At 42.4% G+C, this 25,004-nt stretch overlaps 1 protein-coding gene and 1 long non-coding RNA gene across 3 annotated transcripts; both read left to right on the forward strand.

The window, feature by feature from the left end:
* Positions 1 to 1,798: 1,798 nt before the first annotated feature.
* Positions 1,799 to 9,001, forward strand: LOC118369179 (uncharacterized). 2 transcript variants are annotated; one of them, XR_004822515.2, is made up of 5 exons: positions 1,799 to 1,997; positions 4,755 to 4,796; positions 4,923 to 5,073; positions 5,153 to 5,285; positions 7,040 to 9,001. It is a non-coding gene; the product is annotated as an uncharacterized LOC118369179 (long non-coding RNA). The 2 variants fall into 2 exon arrangements; XR_004822516.2 differs by having other exon boundaries at positions 5,153 to 9,001.
* Positions 9,002 to 10,373: 1,372 nt separating this feature from the next.
* On the forward strand, positions 10,374 to 24,429 carry rhot2 (ras homolog family member T2). The gene is made up of 19 exons (XM_035748392.2): positions 10,374 to 10,584; positions 11,547 to 11,605; positions 12,257 to 12,338; positions 12,566 to 12,609; positions 13,761 to 13,814; positions 14,005 to 14,057; positions 14,214 to 14,322; positions 14,513 to 14,614; positions 14,727 to 14,825; positions 16,123 to 16,231; positions 16,403 to 16,523; positions 16,831 to 16,915; positions 17,173 to 17,318; positions 20,649 to 20,749; positions 21,590 to 21,720; positions 21,953 to 22,033; positions 22,132 to 22,254; positions 22,433 to 22,635; positions 22,823 to 24,429. Exons 1-19 carry the CDS (start codon positions 10,548 to 10,550, stop codon positions 22,938 to 22,940), a joined length of 1,857 nt encoding a protein of 618 aa, XP_035604285.1. The 5' UTR covers positions 10,374 to 10,547; the 3' UTR covers positions 22,941 to 24,429.
* Positions 24,430 to 25,004: the final 575 nt, after the last annotated feature.

The raw sequence follows: 25,004 nt of genomic DNA on the forward strand, positions 1-25,004 counted from the left end.
ACCATGTTCATCTGTACAAACAATAGTACGCAAGTATAAACACCATGGGACCACGCAGCTGTCCTGCTCAGGAAGGAGACTCGTTCTGTCTCTTAGAGATGAACGTACTTTGGTGCGAACAGTGTAAATCAATCCCAGAACAATAGCAAAGGTCCTGGTGAAGGTGCTGGAAGAAACAGGTTCAAAGTATCTATATCCACAGTAAAACGAGTCCTATATCGACATAACCTGAAAGGCTTCTCAGCAAGGAAGAAGCGACTGCTCCGAAACCACCATAAAAAAGCCTGACAATGGTTTGCAACTGCACATGGGGACAAAGATCGTACTTTTTGGAGAAATGTCCTCCGGTCTGATGAAACAAAAATAGAACTGTTTGGCCACAATGACCATCGTTATGTTTGCAGGAAAAAGTGGGAGGCTTGCGGGTTGGCAGCATCATGTTATGAGGGTGCTTTGCTGCAGGAGGGGCTGGTGCACTTCACAAAATAGATGGCATCATGAGGAGGGGAAATTATGTGGATATATTGAAGCAACATCTCAAGACATCAGTCAGGAAGTTAAAGCTTGGTCGCAAATGGGTCTTCCAAATGGACAATGACCCCAAACATACTTCCAAAGTTATGGCAAAATGGCTTAAGGACAACATAGTCATGGTATTGGAGTGGCCATAACAAAGCCCTGACCTCAATACTATAGAAAATGTGTGGGCAGAACTGAAAAAGCATGTGTGAGCAAGGAGGCCTACAAACCTGACTCAGTTACACCAGCTCTGTCAGGAGGAATGGGCCAAAATTCACCCAAACTTATTGTGGAAGGATACTCGAGACGTTTGACCCAAGCTAAACAATTTAAAGGCAATGCTACCAAATGTTTTTGGCTAAGGTGTATGTAAACTTCAGACTTCAACTGTATGTAATGTATGTCATTCACTCGTTAAGGTCTGAAGAAGACAGGTTGAAAGATTGAAAACGCCGGCAAAAACAAAGCACACTACAGGTAGGTGGAGTCATATGATGAGTGGTATAGTCTGAAACCAATGTTTAAAGACCAATATGTTTTAGGATGATGTAGATGACTCCCCCCTCCCCCCAAGAAGTCACAGCATGTCACATCAGCATGCAGCTTTGCAAGAGCAGGTACTGTGTAGGCCATTAGCTAAAGTAAGGTGCACTCCCAATTTTTCAGTTTTTGATTTGTTAAAAAAGTTTGAAATATCCAATAAATGTCGTTCCACTTCATGATTGTGTCCCACTTGTTGTTGATTCTTCACAAAAAAATACAGTTTTATATCTTTATGTTTGAAGCATGAAATGTGGCTAAAGGTCGCAAAGTTCAAGGGGGCCGAATACTTTTGCAAGGCACTGTAACTGTCTATATGGTATAGTCTGTTTCCATTCTCATGAGGAAAGTAAATGGCATTATAAATCAGGATAGGTAGTAAGTGTATGTATGTATGTATGTGTGTGTGTGTGTGTGTGTGTGTGTGTGTGTGTGTGTGTGTGTGTGTGTGTGTATAATAAAATATATATGCTCAATTAAATAATATAATTACAAAGTTCTAACATTTATCAACACAATTTTAACAGTACATGACATACATAACAAGTTTGTTGTTCACTGCAACAATATCAGTAGCTTGTCTTAAAAATAGCATGAAGAAAAAAGTGTTTACACGTGCTGGTCCCACTTTATATAATATTTTTTATGAGCTTAAAATGAGTTTGTATTCAACATGTGCCTTGCACGAACTGTGTGTTTGTATTCAGTGTGTGACTCAAACCTCAGTTGGACAAAAAAAACTGCACACTGCAGTCAGGGATACTTGCCACTGTGGAGCTCGATTTAGGCTACATGTACCTCAATTGCCTCCTACCCCTGCTCATCGACTTGGTACTGGTACCCCATCGAGCCAAATGAACGTTAATCATTGTGTATTTATTCCTTGTGTTATTTTTTATATTATTTTTCAAACTTTCTCTCTGCGTTTTCAAGCAGCCGTAAGTAAGCATTTCACTGTTATGCCAATACCTGTTGTTTACGAAGCATGTGACAAATAAAATGTGATTTTGATTTAACCACCATAAATTATGACGTTTATCATAAGGTATTCCATCTGCCGATAAACTATGCGTGGTAGTAGGCTACAATCATCGCGCGACTCCAAAGTGTTTTGCGACATGTTCTATCAATATTTGCGCATACATTTCTACCGCAATTGTCGCATTATCTATTTCACCAACAACAAAAAATGCATCACCTGTCTAGCGTATATTTTTATTTTCAACATTGGAAGTTTTAGGCAGATTTGCTGTTTCCATTAGTCTTGTTGATACCTTTTTTCATTAGCATGAAATGGTTAGATAGAACCCTGGTAAAATACCCGTAAAATATATTGATATAAAAACGTCTGCGTTGGGCCTTTTAAAGTTTGACTCTGTCAGATGTAGATTAATGTATGATGGGGATGGACATTGGTAGAGAGGTGGGAACCTGCAGAAATCTGGACGGCAGCTAGGGTGTCAAATCAAATGTTATTTGTCACATACACATGGTTAGCAGATGTTAATGCGAGTGTAGCGAAATGCTTGTGCTTCTAGTTCCGACAATGCAGTAATAACCAACGAGTAATCTAACCTAACAATTCCACAACTACTACCTTATACACACAAGTGTAACGGGATAAAGAATATGTATATGAATGAGTGATGGTACAGAACGGCAAAGGCAAGATGCAGTAGATGGTATAGAGTACAGTATATACCTATGAGATGAGTAATGTAGGGTATGTAAACAAAGTGGCAGAGTTGAAATGTATGTATTACATGTATTACATAAAGATGCAGTAGATGATATAGAGTACAGTATATACCTATGAGATGAGTAATGTAGGGTATGTAAACATTATATTAAGTGGCATTGTTTAAAGTGGCTAGTGATTTTAAAAAAAACATTAATTTCCATTATTAAAGTGAGCTGAAGTTGAGTCAGTATGTTGGCAGCAACCACTCAATGTTAGTGGTGGATGTTTAACAGTCTGATGGCCTTGAGATTGAAAAACAGCTTCTGTTTCTCAGTCCCAGCTTTGATGCATCTTTACTGACCTCTTCTTCTGGATGATAGCGGGGTGAACAGGCAGTGGCTCGGGTGGTTGTTGTCCTTGATGATCTTTATGGCCTTCCTGTGACATCGGGTGGTGTAGGTGTCCTGGAGGGCAGGTAGTTTGCCCCCGGTGATGCGTTGTGCAGACCTCACTACCCTCTGGAGAGCCTTACGGTTGTAAGCGGAGCAGTTGCCGTACCAGGCGGTGATACAGCCCGACAGGATGCTCTCGATTGCGCATCTGTAGAAGTTTGTGAGTGCTTTTGGTGACAAGCCGAATTTCTTCAGCCTCCTGAGGATGAAGAGGCTCTGCTGCGCCTTCTTCACAATGCTGTCTGTGTGGGTGGACCCATTCAGTTTGTCCGGGATGTGTACGCCGAGGAACTTAATACTTACTACCCTCTCCACTACTGTCCCGTTGATGTGGATAGGGGGGGGGGGGTGCTCCCTCTGCTGTTTCCTGAAGTCCACAATCATCTCCTTAGTTTTGTTGACGTTGAGTGTGAGGTTATTTTCCTGACACCACACTCCGAGGGTCCTCACCTCCTCCCTGTAGGCCGTCTCGTTGTTGTTGGTAATCAAGCCTACCACTGTAGTGTCGTCTGCAAACTTGATGATTGAGTGGGATGCGTGAATGACCACGCAGCCGTGCGTGAACAGGGAGTACAGGAGAGGGCTCAGAACGCACCCTTGTGGGGCCCCAGTGTTGAGGATCAGCAGGGTGGAGATGTTGTTACCTACCCTCACCACCTGGGGGTGGCCCGTCAGGAAGTCCAGTACCCAGTTGCACAGGGCGGGGTCGAGACCCAGGGTCTCGAGCTTGATGGCGAGTTTGGAGGATACTATGGTGTTAAAAGCTGAGCTGTAGTCGATGAACAGCATTCTCACATAGGTATTCCTCTTGTCCAGATGGGTTAGGGCAGTGTGGTTGCGATTGCGTCGTCTGTGGACCTATTGGGGCGGTAAGCAAATTGGAGTGGGTCTAGGGTGTCAGGTAGGGTGGAGGTGATATGGTCCTTGACTAGTCTCTCAAAGCACTTCATGATGACGGAAGTGAGTGCTATGGGGCGGTAGTCGTTTAGATCAGTTACCTTTGCTTTCTTGGGAAAAGGAACAATGGTGGCCCTCTTGAAGCATGTGGGAACAGCAGACTGGGATAAGGATTGATTGAATATGTCCGTAAACACACCAGCCAGCTGGTCTGCGCATGCTCTGAGGACGCGGCTGGGGATGCCGTCTGGGCCTGCAGCCTTTGCGAGGGTTAACACGTTTAAATGTTTTACTCACGTCGGCTGCAGTGAAGGAAAGTCCACAGGTTTTGGTAGCGGGCCATGTCAGTGGCACTGTATTGTCCTCAAAGCGGGCAAAAAAGTTATCCAGTGTCCCGCTGGATTCATTACCTATGGTAAAAACCAAACTAAGTGTCAAGGTGAAAGAAAGATGATTGTGTTGGTAGGTTAATGAATTTGAGAACTGTGTGTTCTAAACACTATTCTGTACTCTTAGTTGACCTATCCTTGAGACCAAAGACTTGAGATTCAATCTATGTTGAAACCTTCACCCAGCCTACCAGTTTCACAATTACGATGACCAGGCTGATGCATTGTGGTGTGGGATATAACTGAGATCATCTGTGTTCCCTTTCTTGACTTTAGAGCTTAATTGTGACCTGCATGAATCAGGGTACACCTGGAGAGGTACTTTCCTTATGCTTTGAAATGACTACTCTCTGAAAAGTGTACTCGTGTTCATCTTGTTTACCAATTTTTGTCCTTCCCCGTGCCTCTCTTTTTCTTTTGCTCTTATCTTTCAAACTCTACCAGGTTTTTTGACAGTTTCTTGTCTCTCATGAGAAGAAACTGTTTGACATTGAGTAACACTGGACCTCCAACACCGGTTGGACCTCCTGGATCTGGTGGACCTCCTGGACAGTCTGGATCTACACCTGGTGGACATCCCGGACCAACTGGAGAGGTGCTTGCTTTTGACAAAGTCACCACCTTGAACTGACGTGAACACACACTAACCCTGTCTCTGCTGTGTCTCCTCTAAGGAACCTGGTTCACTTCACTGATGTTCTTCAACTCCAGTCAAATGGTCAAGGTGGCAGCAACAGTCAAGTGACTACGCTACTGAGGACAGTGAATTACTCTGTCGAACTGTTCACCCCACAGCTGAGAGAGAATGTGAGCACTGAGCAGGAAACTAACCATACCCTGAACTCATGAACCGAGCACATGGTTCATGCAGGTTATACAGTTGAAGTTGGAGGTTTATATCCACCTTAGCCAAATACATTTAAACTCAGTTCTTCACAATTCCTGACATTTAATCCTCGTAAAAATTCCATGTCTTAGGTCAGTTACGATCACCACTTTTATTTTAAGAATGTGAAATGTCAGAATAGTAGAGACAATTATTTATTTCAGCTTTTATTTCTTTCATCACATTCCCAGTGGGTCAGAAGTTTACATACACTCAATTAGTATTTGGTAGCATTGTCTTTAAATTGTTTAACTTGGATCAAACTTTTCGGGTAGTCTTCCACAATCTTCCCATAATAAGTTTGGTGAATTTTGGCCTATTCCTCCTGACAGATCTGGTGTAACTGACTCAGGTTTGTAGGCCTTCTTGCTCGCACACACTTTTTCAGTTCTGCCCACAAATTTTCTATAGGATTGCGGTCAGGGCTTTGTGCTAGCTTTGTGATGGCCACTCCAAGACCTTGACTTTGTTGTCCTTAAGCCATTTTGCCACAACTTTGGAAGTATGCTTGGGGTCATTGTCCATTTGGAAGACCCATATGCGACCTAGCTTTAACTTCCTGATTGATGTCTTGAGATATTGCTTCAATATATCCACATCATTTTCTATTTTGTGAAGTGCACCAGCCCCTTCTGCAGCAAAGCACCCCCACAACATGATGCTGCCACCTCCGTGCTTCTTCACGGTTGGGATGGTGTTCTTCGGCCTGCAAGTCTCCCCCTTTTTCCTCCAAACATAACGATGGTCTTTAAGGCTAAACAGTTGTATTTTTGTTTCACCAGACCAGAGGACATTTCTCCAAAGAGTACGATCACCCCATGTGCAGTTGCAAACCGTAGTCTGGCTTTTTTTGGCGGTTTTGGAGCAGTGGCTTCTTTCTTGCTGACCAGCTTTTCAGGTTGTGTCGATATAGGACTCGTTTTACTGTGGCTATAGATACTTTTGTAGCTGTTTCCTACAGCATCTTCACCAGGTTCTTTGCTGTTGTTCTGGGATTGATTTGCACTTTTCACACCAAAGTATGTTCATCTCTAGGAGACGGAACGCGTCTCCTTCCTGAGCGGTATGATGGCTGCGTGGCCCCATGGTATTTATACTTATGTACTATTGTTTGTACAGATGAATGCGGTACCTTCAGGCGTTTGGAAATTGCTCCCAAGGATGAACCAGACTTGTGGAGTTCTACCATTTTCGTCTGAGGTCTTGGCTGATTTCTTTTCATTTTCCCATGATGTCAAGAAAAGAGGCACTGAATTTGAAAGTAGGCCTTGAAATACATCCACAGGTACACCTCCAATTGACTCAGATGATGTCAATAGCCTATCAGAAGCTTCTAAAACCATGACATAATTTTCTGGAATTTTCCAAGCTGTTTAAAGGCACAGTCAACTTAGTGTATGTTAACTTCTAACCCACTGGAATTGTGATACAGTGAATTATAAGTGAAATAATCTGTCTGTAAACAATTGTTGGAAAAATTGGATCTACATCTACAAAGTAGATGTACTAACCGACTTGGAAGAGCTATAGTTTGTTAGCAATAAATTTGTGGAATGGTTGAAAAATTAGTTTCAATGACTCCAACCTAAGTGTATGTCAACTTCTGACTTCAACTGTATATTTAGGAGACATTGATGAGAAAGAATGGCCAAGTGTTGATATTTGTAAAACACAGAGAGAGAGGTTGTGGTGAAGAAGGACAGGACACCACCCCGAGGACCAGTCAGACTGACCAATGAGAACGCCCTACTTGACACCACCTTGGAGACAGCGATCAGCAAGGACAGGAATTACCCAAGTACAGTCCCACTCAGCAGCAGTGGCATTAGGCTTCTTAGTGACAACAGGCTTAAAGAGGCGAAGCCTAAAATCCAGATGATTCCGGTTGATGAAGACCCAACTCAGGCGTTTCTTTCTCCTGCTACGTTAGGTTAATTGGTCAGAGGGTGGAGAGGTCAAGCCAACGTTGCACCTAATATGGTGTCCAACTCCACCCACGCTGTATGCTCCTGCACCAGAGATCTGTATATAGTGATGAGATGCACATGCCTCCGCCCTAACGTTGGGTGTTGTTGTCCCAAATGCGGTAAGCTTAGGTAAAAAAATAAGCCCATAGAAACGCACTAGTCTTATTTTGGACAGATTTTGGCGAGCGTGAAACTACCTTCGCCGCTCCCTCTCTCCCTGCACCCATCTCATCAGCTTCACCCTGTTCAGGGGAATCCAAGAGAGAAAGTTGATGCACAACAACACTGTCGAACTACTAAGAGGGAAAGGAGTCTGACAGCCACATCGCGGCCCACACAGTAAAACCCCCTGCCTAACAAATATCGTTACGTATGCACGTTAACAATCACTTTGCGCTATACACAAAATATATAAGTAACGACGCGACACTTGGTTTTGGTTTCATATATCCCATCCATAACTCTATTGCAGAAATGCACAATTAGTCTTGACATTTGTTATTATTGTTTCTCTATGTTGAGTCGACGTGTTATATTACGTTGTAACAGTCACTGGTATCATCTAACGTTATAATTGAACTAATATCCTTATCAACAAACAGTGAAAGTTCTAGGTAATGTCTCTGTTTGTCTCAGTTAGCGGCCCCATGTCTGCTGCATGGAAGCCAGCTGTGTTCTGGTGAAGGAGGTCCGACCGGATTTCTGTTGTTAAAGCATGGTTCCGGAGGGGAGTTGGGAAGTGCAACCCTGTTCACTGCGGAGGAACACTTTTTGATTCACATGTCGACATTCCAAAGTACCTTTCATACACTGATACTGTTAATGTATGTATTTCTGATCTGATCAGTACCCTGAAACGTTATATCACGATCATGTGTATTGAAAATGTATGTCTTGCAAAACTCACCTTCTACCTGACAAGGGACAGTTCCATACACTGAGTATACCGCCATACACTGATATACCAAACATTAGGAACAACTTCCTAATAGTGAGTTGCACCCTCCCCTTTTGCCCTCACAACAGCCTCAATTGGTCGGGGCATGGACTCGGCAAGGTGTCGAAAGCATTCAACAGGGATGCTGGCCCATGTTGACTCCAATGCTTCCCACAGTTGTCAAGTTAGCTGAATGTCCTTTAGGTGGGCCATTCTTGATACATGGGAAACGGTTGAGTGTTAAAAACCCAGCAGCGTTGCAGTTCTATACACAAAGAGGTGCGCCTGGCACTTACTACCATACCTCGTTCAAAGACACTTCTTTCCCATCCACCCTCTGAATGGCACACATACACAATCCATGTGTGAATTGTCTCCAGGCTTTAAAATCCTTTAACCGGTCTCCCCTTCATTTACATACAGATTGAAGTGGATTTAACAAGTGACATTAATAAGGGATCATAGCTTTCACCTGGTCAGTGTGTCATGGAAAGACCAGGTGTTCTTAATGTTTGTGTACTCAGTGTATATTATTGAGGTAAAACTCCCTCTTGTCACTCTTTTATTTTTGAAGTTGATTCATGAGTTTATGTTGCATTCGGTTCTGCACAGTTTGTTTTAATTTCAATTCAGTTTATTTGTCTATTTTAATACTTTTTGGTTTATCTTCTCCTGGCATAATTAGTATTTTTTTGCAATTTGAAGGAATAAAACTCCTAATATTTGCACCATATCTCAGTGTGTCTCGTTGCCTACTTTGTCATCCATGACAGAGTCTTAGATCTGTGACAGAAACACACTACAGCCTATGTCAGTTTGAGTGTGATTTATGGTTGGTGATAGTTTTGTCATGTTTTTATGTTGTTTTAGACGTCTGTGTGTCCAATCTGAGTTGAGTATCCATGTTTAGACGTTCTGTGTTTGACTCCTCATTGACAGAAAAGTGACCAGGTGATGCGGGTGGGTTGGAATTTCTGTGGTGCTGGCCTGTGTGGTCCTATCCCTGCTTAAGCCCTGTGGTGTCGCTCTATCAGCCACGAAACGCAATGGAGGTCACCGGTCGCAACAGCATTTTAACCTCAACTTAAATCAATGTTTTTTTTTTTCCTGCAATTTCATGCACTAGAACACATTCATAAATGTTATCAATAGTCTGCCAATAATTTGTCATTATTAGCCATTCTGACTTGCCTAGTTAAATAAAGGTTAATTATATATATATATATATATTTTTTTTTTAAATACACCATTCTGTATGTTTGGCATTTTATTGGTGTATTTAAATTGTCACAAAGATGGTCATTGTTTTGGTTCTAAGATTCTCATGCCAATATTAATATTTTATTTGCTTTCTTGTGCTTTTACTAGAGGCAACCCTGACCTATAATGGCTCAAGATAAAGTTGTGGATATAGTCTGAACCCCCCAAAATACATACATGTATTACAACATAGATATAACATTAAATTGCAAAGTTAACTATTTCAATTGGTTTCAATCTGTCAGATTTGGTTTAACCTTTTTATATGATGTGCATAACTTTAGCCTGTGCCTACGTATATGAAATGGTCTAGTTGGCTCCCTGGAGACCTGGACCATACATCTGAACAGTGACCAATCTTTGATTTGATTAGTTCGACAATGTGCAGATGATATGATTGTTATTTAAAGTAACGTGATAGCCGCCATGGCCCACAACACTTAGGTTACATTAAAGAGAGTTTGGTAAGACCAATAAACATACTACCAATACTGATTGCTAATTTTAAATGTATAATACAGCGTCTGACTTTTATCCTCCAGGCTGATTGGTTAGAGCATGTAAGTAAGCATTTGACTGTAAGGTCTACCTACCCTTGTTGTATTCGACGCACGTGACAAATAAACTTTGATTCGAATTCATTTAAGTATTGGGAAAATTGGAAAATGAAATCTGACATTGTGGAGTCAATAAATTGGTTGTTTGCTTTTTCTTTTTTTTGCCTCAGTCTTATAGAGAGGACATTCTTAAAACCTGTAACTTACTGTACTTGGTACACATGATATTGTTACAGTAGCTAAAAGTTCGCCCACTCTGCCGACGACAGTGGGCGCTATTTTTGGCTCTCTTGAACCGGAAGCTACTAGATTTCTCCTTGGGTGCTGCTAGCTAACTGGAGCTACTAGCTAGCTGGAATGGGTCCGAGAGGTAGCTAGCTACCTGAACTGCGGTTAAAAAGTCAAAATAATTTAGACGCATAAGACCCAGCAGAGTACACACATTGGAAAAGGGAGCGAAACATGAAACGAGATGTCAGGATACTGTTATTGGGGGAACGTAAGTAAATCCTGTTTTGTTATTGACACGCATATATTCAGCGTGCTAACGTTAGTTAGCTACTGTACAGCTAACGCCTTGTTGTTAGCTACAGACTGCCTGATGGAAACCTGCAGTTTTCTATACATTTGGATCCCCCCCCGTGAATTACTTGCTAATTACCCAATGTTATAGCATTGGCAGCCACCACATCATTATGTTTTAGCTACATAACATAGCTAGCTAGTCAGCACCAAATCTGACAGTACTAACGTTAGTCAGTAACGTTACGTGTTGTTTTGCACATGCACTTACAGTACTAGCCCTACGTCGGCTAGCCAAGTTAGTAGCTAGGTATTTAGCTAGCTAGTTAACTGTCAAAATCGTTTCTCATGCGTTTAGCTAGCAAACCAATTTAGAAACCTCGCCACCAAGTGTGCTAAAGAGGATGTTTTTTATTTGACATGTTTTGCTGACAATATTGGTGGTTGGTTGTTGGGGAAAAAACAGATATATTCTAGCAAGTTAGCAAACAAGTTACAAGTAACTACCACCAAGTATTTTCCTAATAATTATCTTTGTATACCTAGCTGCATTGTAACTTTAGCTACTTTGTTTGCCCCTCTATTTGAATAGGCTATTCATGAACAGACCTATTCATGGAAACTCAACAAGAGAATGTCAGTGAGAACCCCTTATCAGGCCGTACTCTGTGGTTAATAAAATAAAGACATTTAACTAGCTAGTTCTAATAAACTTAGTCTACATTTAGATTTAGGACTTAGTTATAGTTCAGTTTAAGTATTAGCCCCCCATGTAATCCAGCTCTGGCTACTTATGAGCTGGAGAATGTGATCTATTTACCTGAGGGTATGACCTCAAGGTGAAATGTGTATTGCAGTCCAGAAATACTCTTCTTCCAGGTTTCATTTTCCTCCTTTTTCAATAATGTCTCGTTCCACTTTTCACCCCTCTGTCAACAGCCAAGGTGGGCAAAACATCACTCATCATGTCATTGGTTGGGGAGGAGTTTCCTGAGCATGTAAGTGTAGCTATGACTGTACATTCCCACTGGTTTATTTCTCAGTTTTGTCTGCAGTGCTGACACTCTAACAAATTATACCCACCGAATGCAAACACTACATTGATGACTAAATAGTCAGCTTATTTATAAAATGTGTATCCACTGGCTACTGCTACACCGTACAAAAGCAGCATTCTCATTGACTTGGTACATTCAAAGTTTGCATACACACTGTCTGCTATCTACACCACAGCACACAGAGGGTGGCTCTATTCAACTGTGAAAGTATGATTGGTAGGGAAAATAAACCTCCACTCGTTCTCTTTACTTAGCATTTATAAGCACTCGTTATTGTAATATTTTCTTTGTATTTATTTTCTATCCGTTATTTTACCAGGTAAGTTGACTGAGAACACGTTATCATTTACAGCAACGGCCTGGGGAATAGTTACAGGGGAGATAAGGACTAATAATATTCCACTTCTCCTTGTCTTGTCCAAAAAAGAGGACATTTCCAAGTCATTATCCCAGTCTCAGACAGTGTAATGCCTAAACACTCCTCACACTCTAACCATGAAGTTCATTTCAGCCTGTCCTGTTAGTTCCAAGCTAATTAAAGGTTAATGGAGTCCCTCTGTCAGACTGTTGAATCTATGTAATCCCCCTTAGGTGCCTCTCCGAGCTGAGGAGATCACTATCCCTGCCGATGTCACTCCAGAGAAGGTGCCCACACACATAGTGGACTACTCAGGTGAGGTGCTGCTCACTCAGTGGCCTAATACAACTCTCTTGCTATAGTCTGTGTATGTGCCTGTGCGTTTCTATGAAGACCGGATATCTTCCTAGCTGCCAGAAAGTCTGGTTAAGTGTAATTGCTTGCTTATCGGTCCAATTCAGTGCTGCTGCTGATGAGGTGCTGTAACTGTTATCAACTGGTTATCAGTTGATTAAATTGAGTGCATTGTCTTGGCCCTACAGAAACGGAACAGACTGATGAGGTCCTCAGAGAGGAGATTATCAAGGTAAGGCTAGTTCTCAGTGTTGACCCACCTCTTCCTTAGCTGAACGCCAATGGGTGAAGTTTCCCCTAGGTACAGATCTAGGATCCGCTTCCCCTCCCTCAATCCTAACATTAACCATTAGTGGGGAAAATACTAAACTGACCCAAGATCAGCGTCAAGGGGAAACTTCATGCTACACCTAGCTGAACAGGTAGTGTTAAGCTATTAATCAAAATATCTGTTATTTTTCTGTTTTTAAACAACTAATTGACTGACGTCGGTTAAGTCATTTTTTAAGTTTTTTTCCCTGTGAGATCAATGCGCAGAAAACATGATAACATACTACAATCACCATAATCCATTGCGTGGCTACTTGTCTGGTCTGTTTCTTTTACGCCTGCCACGTAAGAGATAGAAGAATGTGCAGTCAAGAGGGGATACATAGGGAGCAGTTGCTTTGCGAGGTATTGTTATTCAGCAGTCATAAAAGTATGCCTTATTTACAATGAAAACTACTAAAATAGTGATTTTTTTTCAGACAGCATAGGCAGCAGCTCTAAAGAGATGAGCTGATGACTTGGAATGAAATAATAGTGATCAAATAAAACAAATGTAATATACACAATGTAAATATTTCATTAAAGTAATGTGAATAACTTTGTGTTGCCAAGGAAGCAGCTACTCTTCCTGGGGTCTGGCAAAATGAAGGCAGTTATACAATTTTAACAACATTACAATACATTCGTTACAGAATTCACAACACACTGTGTGCCCTCACTCATTAACTGATGGTTAATAGGTGATAAGCTGTAATGGGGAGTCACTACCATCATGGGACTTTTCTTAATTGTTTAAATCTGTGTGACAGCATTCAACCCATATAATGCATAGTGCAATTTTAATGTTTAAAAACATTTTTTTTTTACTATTCTAACCGAAAATGAACAGACGTCAAAGTGCACTAATGAACAGAAGAAGCATCTGTAGATGACCACCAGTTGATCTCGCCTCATTATTTAACCATGTGTTGAGTATGTGTTGGAGTGAGCCTTTCCCAGCTGTACCTGACAAAATCACAATCATTTGAGTTCATTTGGAGAATGTGTTCGAATGCGTGCTTTAGTTGATAATAAAGACCTTGCACTCCAACCATGATTTCTCAAATCCTGCAGGCCAACGTGGTGTGTGTGGTCTATGACGTCACCCAGGAGGAAACTATAGACAAGGTATCCTCTCTCACACATGTACACTGTCTTTTATAGATCTTAAATTTCCTTCTTGGAGAAACCAATATGGAAGCATTTGGCATGGTATAACACGCATTTGTATAATGTAGCCTACAGTATGGGATCAATATGATAAATGAGAGATTTTATTAGTGTTTTGCTATAATTTCTTATGCTACTCATTTTTCAGATCCGAACAAAATGGATCCCCTTGGTAAATGGCGAAGCAGAGAAGGGGAATAAGTATGTACATACTGTTGTTTCGATGTCATTTGCTTTGAAGCTTGTGTACATCGTCCTTGCCTAAAAGTGTTGTGCTTGAACTAGCCTCTATGGCCTTTTGTGTCATAAAACATTTAGATATCTTTGATCTTAAATTCATTCCTTATGATGTCACAGAGTTCCCATAATCCTAGTGGGGAATAAATCGGACCTTCGCTCTGGGAGCTCCATGGAGACCATTCTACCTATCATGAACCAGTTTTCTGAGATTGAGACCTGTGTAGAGGTACGGCTTGCATCTCAGACTCACTCTGCTCTCTTCAGTGGCCTCTCCACTCACTCAGCGCAATGAGGACCTGTTATCACACCAATAATTACTCCCACCAATCTTATGCAAACAATATTTAGTTGAACTGTTTTTGTTTGAACACACCTATGATTAGGCAAACCTGAGGTTTTGACTTTTCTCTCCCAAGTGTTCTGCCAAGAACCTGAAGAACATCTCTGAACTGTTCTACTACGCTCAGAAGGCTGTGCTCCACCCCACCGCCCCGCTCTACGACCCGGAAGACAAACAGGTCAGGGAGGACATTTTGAGGATCGCTTTATACTTTTGGAATGACCTGGTTTTATTGCGGAATCTTGCTTTGTTGAGTGTTAACTGTGTCTGTGTGCTGATGTTACTTCCAGTTAAAGTCCATGTGTGTCCGAGCACTCAGCCGAGTCTTCAGCATCTCAGACCAGGACCATGACCGCATCCTCAGTGACACTGAACTCAACTGCTTCCAGGTGAGAATCAAATAACACTCACCCATCCATCCATTAATCTATCCACCATACGTCAATTAATCTATTAATATATACACTACTAATATATACACTAAAGTTTGGGGTCACTTAGAAATGTCCTTGTTTTTTGAAAGAAAAGCACTTTTTTTGTCTATTAAAATAACTTCAAATTGATCAGAAATACGCCTCACAAGTCCTCAACTGGTAGCTTCATTAAATAGTACCCGCAAAACACCAGTCTCAACGTCAACTGTGAAGAGGCGACTCTGGGATTCCGACCTTCTAGGCAGAGTTGCAAAGAAAAAGCCATATCTCAGACTGGCCAATATTTTTTACAATTAAGATGGGCAAAAGAACACAGACACTGGACACAGACACTGGACACAGCAACATCCCAGAGTCGCATCTTCACAGTTGATGTTGAGACTGGTGTTTTGCGTGTACTATTTAATGAAGCTGCCAGTTGAGGACTTGTGAGGTGTCTGTATCTCAAACTAGACACACTAATAATGTACTTGTCCTCTTGCTCACTTGTGCACCGGGGCCTCCCACTCCTCTTTCTATTCTGGTTAGAGCCGGTTTGAGTTGTTCTGTGAAGGGAGTAGTACACAGCGCTGTACAAGATCTTCAGTTTCTTGGCAATTTCTTGCATGTAATTGCCTTCATTTCTCAGAATAAGAATAGACTGATGAGTTTCAGAAGAAAGGTCTTTGTTTCTGGCCATTTTGAGCCTGTAATCGAACCCACAAATGCTGATGCTCCAGATACTCAACTAGTCTAAAGAAGGTCAGTTTTATTGCTTCTTTAATTAGAACAGTTTTCAGCTGGGCTAACATAATTACAAAAGGGTTTTCTAATGATCAATTAGCCTTTTAAAATGATAAACGTGGATTAGGTAACACAACGTGCCATTGGAACACAGGAGTGATGGTTGCTGATAATGGGCCTCTGTACACCTATGTAGATATTCCATTCAAAATCAGCCATTTCCAGCTACAATAGTCATTTACAACATTAACAATGTCGATACTGTATTTCTGATCAATTTGATGTTATTTTAATGGGCAAAAAAGTGTTTTTCTATCAAAAACAAGGACATTTCTAAGTGACCCCAAACTTTTGAACGGTAGTGTCAATGCGCACACCACACATACATCCTTAAGAGAGAAATTGCAGGCAAGGTGTAAAACTGGCATGGCCATTGGAGCAGCCGGGTATAGTTCAACTCTGTGTGTGTGTGTGTGTGTGTGTGTGTGTGTGTGTGTGTGTGTGTGTGTGTGTGTGTGTGGTTCTTCAGAAATCGTGCTTCGGTAACCCTCTAGCCTCTCAAGCCCTGGAGGACGTGAAGACTGTGGTGTGGAAGAACACGAGCGACGGGGTGCAGGACAACGGCCTTACCCTGAACGGTGAGGGATGAACCCGACAGTGAGATGGCTCAGCCTTTGATGATATAGGACCTGTTGGATTTAGCCTCTTGTGAAATTCAGTGTTGCTAGTAGCGCCAATAGTTAGTATGGAGCCAACGTGATAAGATGGAGACATAACAGACATGATTCTATTGTATCCTCTATCACCAGGCTTCCTGTTCCTCAACACGTTGTTCATCCAGAGGGGTCGGCACGAGACCACGTGGACCATCCTGAGGAAGTTTGGTTACGATGACTCGCTGGAGCTGACGGATGACTACCTATACCCACAGTAGGTGTTTTGGCTCCACTACTTTGTGTTTCTGATCCAATCCCAGACGTGTTAGAGACAGTTGGTTACCTCCCCCATGTTGTAATGTGATATTGAAGATGATACTGCATGAGTATTGTCTCAAAGGTTTTTGGTGAGTCTGTGTTTTCCAGAAAACATCCTGGCCTTACATGATTTATGTTCATTTATCAAGCCAGAGCGATAGATCGTTCCGTTAGCTAAACCTCAGACAAGTAACGTCTCGTGGGTTTGTGTGTGTGTACGGTAAGCCCAGTTATTTATATGGCTGTTTGTTGTGTGTTGCCAGGTTACGGGTGCCCGTGGGCTGCACCACCGAGCTCAATCATCTGGGTCACCAGTTTCTCCAGAGGCTGTTTGACAAGTATGACGAGGTGTGTGACCGCTTCAGTGGCATCAATCAGGAAGTCCATTTATTTATATCCACCTGTCTGTTTGTCAACAATGCACTAAGCAGGTTATATTTGAAGTGGAAAGAGAATACACCTTTTTAAGTAGAACGCCCGCAGTTAATTTTAGGCACTGAAATGTACCCCCACTCCAACAGCATGGCTGTTTTTAGGGCTGCTGAAAGTTTGTTAGGGCTTAGTGGTGTGTTTTCCCCCCTCTACAATATTTATTTTTACACCAGGATAAGGACTCTGCCCTCTCTCCCGCGGAGCTCAAGAATCTCTTTAGTGTGTTTCCCTACATGCCCTGGGGCGCAGACGTGTACACGGCTGTCTCAACCACGGACGAGGGTTACATTTCCAATCATGGTTACGTGTGTCAATGGACGTGAGTATTGACCCTTGTTTGCTTTGAAGCGATCTTGGTATGTACAGTGCCTTCGGAAAGTATTCAGACCCCTTGACTTTTCCTCAATTCTGTTACGTTACAGCCGTATTCTGAAATGGATTAAATACGTTTAAAAAATCTACACACAATAACCCATAATGACAAAGCACAAACAGGTTGTTATACATTTTAGCAAATTTATTACAAATAAAAAAACATACCTTATTTACATACAGTGGGGCAAAAAAGTATTTAGTCAGCCACCAATTGTGCAAGTTCTCCCACTTAAAAAGATGAGGCCTGTCATTTTCATCATAGGTACACTTCAACTATGACAGACAAAATGAGAGGATAAAATCCAGAAAATCACATTGTAGGATTTTTAGTGAATTTATTTGCAAATTATGGTGGAAAATAAGTATTTGGTCAATAACAAAAGTTTATCTCAATACTTTGTTATATACCCTTTGTTGGCAATGACAGAGGTCAAATGTTTTCTGTAAGTCTTCACAAGGTTTTCACACACTCTTGCTGGTATTTTGGCCCATTCCTCCATGCAGATCTCCTCTGGAGCAGTGATGTTTTGGGGCTGTTGCTGGGCAACACGGACTTTCAACTCCTTCCAAAGATTTTCTATGGGGTTGAGATCTGGAGACTGGCTAGGCCACTCCAGGACCTTGAAATGCTTCTTACGAAGCCACTCCTTCGTTGCCTGGGCAGTGTGTTTGGGATCATTGTCATGCTGAAAGACCCAGCCACGTTTCATCTTCAATGCCCTTGCTGATGGAAGGAGGTTTTCACTCAAAATACATGGCCCCATTCATTCTTTCCTTTACACGGATCAGTCGTCCTGGTCCCTTTGCAGAAAAACAGCCCCTAAAGCATGATGTTTCCACCCCCATGCTTCACAGTAGGTATGGTGTTCTTTGGATGCAATTCAGCATTCTTTGTCCTCCAAACACAACGAGTTCAGTTTTTACCAAAAAGTTATATTTTGGTTTCATCTGACCATATGACATTCTCCCAATCTTTTTCTGGATCATCCAAATGCTCTCCAGCAAACTTCAGACGGGCCTGGACATGTACTGGCTTAAGCAGGGGGACACGTCTGGCACTGCAGGATTTGAGTCCCTGGCGGCGTAGTGTGTTACTAATGGTAGGCTTTGTTACTTTGGTACCAGCTCTCTGCAGGTCATTCACTAGGTCCCCCCGTGTGGTTCTGGTATTTTTGCTCACCGTTCTTGTGATCATTCTGACCCCACGGGGTGAGATCTTGCGTGGAGCCCCAGATCGAGGGAGATTATCAGTGGTCTTGTATGTCTTCCATTTCCTAATAATTGCTCCCACAGTTGATTTCTTCAAACCAAGCTGCTTACCAATGGCAGATTCAGTCTTCCCAGCCTAGTGCAGGTCTACAATTTGGTTTCTGGTGTCCTTTGACAGCTCTTTGGTCTTGGCCATAGTGGAGTTTGGAGTGTGACTGTTTTGAGGTTGTGGACAGGTGTCTTTTATACTGATAACAATTTCAAACAGGTGCCATTAATACAGGTAACGAGTGGAGGACAGAGGAGCCTCTTAAAGAAGAAGTTACAGGTCTGTGAGAGACAGAAATCTTGCTTGTTTGTAGGTGACCAAATACTTATTTTCCACCATAATTTGCAAATAAATTCATTAAAAATCCTACAATGTGATTTTCTGGATTCTTTTCCTCATTTTGTCTGTCCTAGTTGAATTGTACCTATGATGAAATTATAGGCCTCTCTCATCTTTTTAAGTGGGAGAACTTGCACAATTGGTGGCTGACTAAATTTTTTGCCCCACTGTAACTATTCAGACCCTTTTCTATGAGACTCGAAGTTGAGCTTAGGTGCTTCTGTTTCCATTGATCATCCTGGATATGTTTCAACAACTTGATTGGAGTCCACCTGTGGTAAATTCAATTGATCATTTGGAAAGGCACACACCTGTCTATATAAGGTCCCACAGTTGACAGTGCATGTCAGAGCAAAAACCAAGCCATAGTGGTTGAAGGTATTGTCTGTAGAGCTCCGAGACAGGATTGTGTCGACGCACATATCTGGGGAAGGGTATGAAAAAATGTCTGCAGCATTGAAGGTTCCCAAGAACACAGTGGCCTCCAAGTTTGGAACCACAAAGACTCTTCTTTGAGCTGGCCGGCTGGCCAAACTGAGGAATCGTTAAATACGTTCTTGGTCAGGGAGGTGACCAAGAACCCGATGGTCACTCTGATAGAGCTCTGGAGTTCCTCTATGGAGATGGTAGAACCTTCCAGAAGGACAACTAGCTCTGCAGCACTCCACCAATCAGGCTTTTATGGTAGAGTGGCCAGACGGAAGCCACTCCAGTAAAAGGCACATGACAGCCCGCTTGGAGTTTGCCAAAAGGCACCTAAAGACTCTCAGACCAAGGACTGATGAAACCAAGATTGAACTCTTTGGCCTGAATGCCAAACGTCATGTCTGGAAGAGACCAGGCACCATCCCTACGGTGAAGCATGGTGGTGGCAACATGCTGTGGGGATGTTTTTCAGCGGCAGGGACTGGGAGACTAATCAGGATCGAGGGAAAGAAGAACGGATCAAAGTACAGAGATCCTTGATGAAAACCTGCTCCAGAGCGCTCAGGACCTCACTGGGGGGGGTTCACCTTCCAACAGGACAAAGACCCTAAGCACACAGCCAAGACAATGCAGGAGTGGCTTCGAGACAAGTCTCTGAATGTGCTTGAGTGGCCCAGCCAGAGCCCGGACTTGAACCTGATCAAACATCTCTGGAGAGACCTGAAAATGTTCTGTGCAGCAATGCTTCCCATCCAACTTGACAGAGCTGGAGAGGATCTGGGATTTAAAAAATGGGATAAACTCCCCAAATACAGGTAAGCCAAGCTTTGTAGCGTCATACCCAAGAAGACTCGATGCTGCAATCGCTGCCAAAGGTGCTTCAAAAAGTACTGAGTAAAGGGTCTGAATACTTATGTCAATGTGATATTTAAGTTTTTTATTTTTAGAAATTAGCAAACATTTCAAAACCTGTTTTTGCTTTGTCATTATGGGATATTGTGTGTAGATTGATGAGAGGGGGAAAAACACATTTTAATCAATTTTAGAGTAAGGCTGTAATGTAATAAAATGTGGGATAAGTCGAGGGGTCTGAATAAGGCACTGTAGCTTTGTGTGTATGTCAGCCATGGGGGTTTTCAGTGTAAGGAGGTCCGTGAGTACAAATGAATGTGTTAGGGGATTTAGGTTTGGACAGTGAGTGTTCCTATTCCCTCCTCCAATTTCACCAATGTGACTTCTCTCCATATACAGGCTTTCAGCGTACCTTGATATCCATCGCTGTCTGGAGTACTTGGGATACCTGGGCTATCCTATTCTCACTGAGCAGGACTCCCAAACCACTGCAGTCACAGGTCTGTGTCTGTATGCATGTCAACACATCTTTTTTTATTTTTTATTTTTACATTGCTGCAAGTAGCCTCTCTAGGAAAATAGACTGTATGTTAACAAGAACCTATAATCCTAGTGCCGCAGTAAACCTCACTCGCTGTACATAGAGGAGGATTAGAACTATAATCTGGTTCACTATAGGCCTTACAGACAGAATTATATCCAGTACATGTATGCCTTCTGAGGATGTGCAGTGACTCTGAAAGGTCAACTTTGAATATGCTATTTGACTGGTGTGAAGACTACCAGAGTGTGTGTTGTGTAGTTAGTATATGCAATGATTAAACAAAATTCACACATTTATTTGAGGGTACCAATATTGCCGTAGTCGCATTCCTTCAATTGGTCAATTAGTCAATTAACCTCAACCCATCATCCAGTGAAACCGAGTGGGATTGTTTGAAGCGAAAACCTGCATCCACAGGGGTGCTTCAGGAACGCTGGTTGGTATGTGTGTCTGTGTGTGTAAAACTGGGGGCGTGGCTGCATGGGGTAGCAGGATTAGGGTAGGGTGACGTAAGTCTCACACCCACTCAGCCTGTGCCGTAGAGTCGAAAAGGTTTAGCTCACGCGGCTATAAATGTGGGAGAGGTCCTACCACCTCAGATCAGATTAAAAATGTATCCTGCGTTACCCACAAGGGGAAATACGATTATGTTTGAAATGCTTTGATAGCGCTCCATCATATTAATCAATGGTTCCCTGTCCTGACATGTCTGTTTCTCCGTGTATATGTACTCCCTGTGATTTCGGTGTGTGTGTGTGTGTGTCTGTTGGCGCTATCCGTGTGTGTTCCTCTGCAGTGACGCGGGAGAAGGCTGTGGACCTGGAGAAGGGCCAGACTCAGCGGTCAGTGTTCCTTTGTAAGGTGATCGGGCCACGGGGTACTGGGAAGTCTGCCTTCCTCCAGGCCTTCCTTGGCCGAAACACAGCGGTACGATCATCTCACTGTTGACCTGTTATTTAGACTAAATAGCGATACAGAATCACACATTCCTGGGGGAACCGTTTAATACTTTGTTACTAGTAGTACGCATTGAACTCTTCATTGTAAAACCATTCCGCTTTGTCAATACGTGTTCGAGTTGAGAAATGATGTTGAAAGCCCCAACTACTAGCATTGCTACAACTAATGATAAGAGTAACAGTCGGTGTGTTTGTTTCAGAGAGAGGAGCGTTCCACCGGTGCCTTTTCCCTCTACACCATAAACACTGTCCAAGTTAGCAACCAGGAGAAGTTCCTCATCGTGAGTTCCGTACCTTTTTAATTTCACCTCAACTCTGACCCCTGATCTTTGGTAGAGTGTGTTAGCCTCACCTCCCATCTGTCGTCTTCCCCCGGCAGCTCTACGAGGTGGACGTGGAAACAAAGTTCCTAAAGGAGTCGGACGCGGTGTGTGACGTAGCCTGTCTCATGTATGATGTCAGCGACCCCCACTCCTTCGACTACTGTGCCAGCATCTACAAGGTGTGTGGCATCTCATGTCCTCTTCAGAGCGTCTCTGGTTTTCACAGATATGATCAAGAATCTGTTCAATGTTTCACTCTTCTCTTTTTCTCTCCCTTTCTTTCTTCCCCACATCCTCTTTCTCTTCGCCGTATCCCATTTTGTCTTCATCCACATCTGTCTACTTTCCTTTCTGTAGCAACACTACATGGACAGCAGTATTCCCTGTGTGATGGTGGCCTCCAAATCGGACCTCCCCGAGGTGAGACAGCTCCACGGGATGACTCCGGCAGAGTTCTGCTACAAACACCGACTGCCTCCTCCGCTCCCCTTCTCTGGCCTGTCCCTGGACTCCACCAGCAAGAACATCTACACCAAGCTGGCCTGGGCCGCCATGTTCCCGTACGTATTAGTTATTTGATTGTCACATTTGGCAAACTGTTGGTCCCTCTGTGATTCACTCACCATTTAATCTATAGTTTCGCGATTCAGCTTTGAGAAACTGGAAAATCGTGTTACTTTTTTTCATGTCTGCACCTCTACGCGGTTTCATATGTGCTTTCATTGACGCCTTTGTCTCCCCCCACAGACACCTGAACGGATCCGACATGAGCAACACATCCTTCTGGCTGAGAGTGACGCTAGGAGCAGCAGTGGTCGCGGTCCTAGGCTTTGCCATGTACAGAGCTTTCGCCCGACAGAAATGACTAGGGTCCTGACCGGAGCCCGCCTTCCCTCTTTTTCCCTCAACCCCAATCTCCAGACCAATCCTCCAGACCAAGCACCTAGACACACTAGACCAGACAGACAAAACACAGAAACATTTTACTTTGTCATGATTTATACCCTAACCTCTCCTCTCCTCGTCTTTGCTCTGCTCTTCCAGTCTACTCCAGTTAGTCACGTCTTCTTGACTGACTGTAATAATCTCAGTCAAAATGGAGGAGCGTGACCATATCTCTCACCCTCTCCTGACCACCTTTGCTCGCTCTGCCTTATGGTGTCAAAATCCAGGCTAAGGCGGTAGCCTCCCTGTGCGCAACGCAACAATTCCCCCAAGAGCTGCTACGAATATGTGGGTGCTTTATTAAATGGGGATATACAGATACAAGAAGAGAGACATTTCAAACCCAAGACTTTTCCACGTGTCCACATGGTGTTCAGGAGAATGGATAGATTTATTTTTAATGTGTGGTCTTTCCTAAGGAAAATAATCTCAAAATGTAATAGCAATTTGGAAGAACATATCAAACTTTAAAAAGTCTGGTGCTGGTTAGAAACCAAAATGGCTAATTCAAACAGTCCATATCGCGGGGAGGGTGAAGACAAGCCTTAGAGCACAAGTTATGGAGGACCCTGCTGCAAGGACGTAACCGAGCAACAGACACTCTGAGCGGGCACAGGAAGTCCCCTGCAGAAGCTAAAGACTTGTCTTCCCATTGACCAAGCCACTGAGATAGACTTTCAGACCTGATTTGCCAAATACAGAAGCCGCTCTCTTACGGACCGTGCCAGTAAAATACATGCTTATCACTCCATTAGCTTCTGCTACAATACTACAGTTGTGGGTGAAATGATCTAGATACATTTATTTATGTAAAAAATAATAATAATACAAAATAGCAGTAGTTGTGGCTTGCCAGATTAGAATTGAGAAGGAAGCAATGTCTTGTTGAGAGAAGTGACTATATTGTATTAGACTGATGAAAAAGAAACACTGAACTCTGTAATGCATCCTCCTTACTCAAAGTAATCAGTCATGTTAAAACAGCCAAATCATTTTTATTTTATGGTATTAATACTAAATCCTGCCCCATGCAAATTAAAGCTTTGAATGATCATTATAAGGAAAATATCTGCCTCCCCTTGTCTTGGCTTTTATGTGCATTCACCATAAATTAGAACTTAGGCCCCAAATGTTATTTCTGCTAAATCATCCACGTGTGTGTGGGTGCACATGTATATTTGCATGTGTGCATACATGGACCTGTGTGTCAAGATTTTGATTGTATAATTAATTATCTCTTTTTTTTTCTTTTCTTTTTTTAATATGGGAATCATACATTTTTATTGGTTGGTTATTTTAGTTGGGGACCTGCTATTGCCACAGGAAAAAAATGATGTGGATCTTATTGATTGAAAGTGATATAAAAACAACTAAAGTGAAATGCTGAATAAAACAAAACAAGGATTGTTTACTGTTTTGCCAAACTTCTATCCTTGACTGTCAGACTGTTTTGAGTATTAGAGTGTGTTGTTGGTGTGTGAGTAAAATCACTGGGGAAGCCAAGCCCCCACCCCCCAAAAAATATATATAAGCTATATTACAACCTATGTGTTGTGATAATTGCATTGTTTGTTCTATAACCTGCTAATTCATATGCCCTGTGATAGTGATATATAGGACTAAAGGCAGTGATAATAAGACAGTGGTAGAATAAATTCAATCACACCTTTTGTTTTATCCCAAAACCTGGATAGCAACCTCTGTCCAGTGACGTCCACAAAGCATATTGCCTACACAGCAACAGACCTGACCTACAGCATGGTCAAGCAAGTTAATGTTTCTGACATTTTCGGACCACTGAACAAGTATTGATTTAGAGTTACCGCAAGTTACAAAGCAAACAGGAGGTGCCTCTGCTATTCCAGCACCATTTGAACTTCGACATCATCAAATCAACTCTGCTAAGTCTTAAGACAGTGACAACTAAAATATACCAAAAAACAATTTAGTCCAATCAACATAGGATAAATATGTGGCTGTCCAT

This window comes from Oncorhynchus keta, chromosome 3 (assembly GCF_023373465.1).
Source record: "Oncorhynchus keta strain PuntledgeMale-10-30-2019 chromosome 3, Oket_V2, whole genome shotgun sequence".
In the NCBI taxonomy this organism is placed as follows: domain Eukaryota; kingdom Metazoa; phylum Chordata; class Actinopteri; order Salmoniformes; family Salmonidae; genus Oncorhynchus; species Oncorhynchus keta.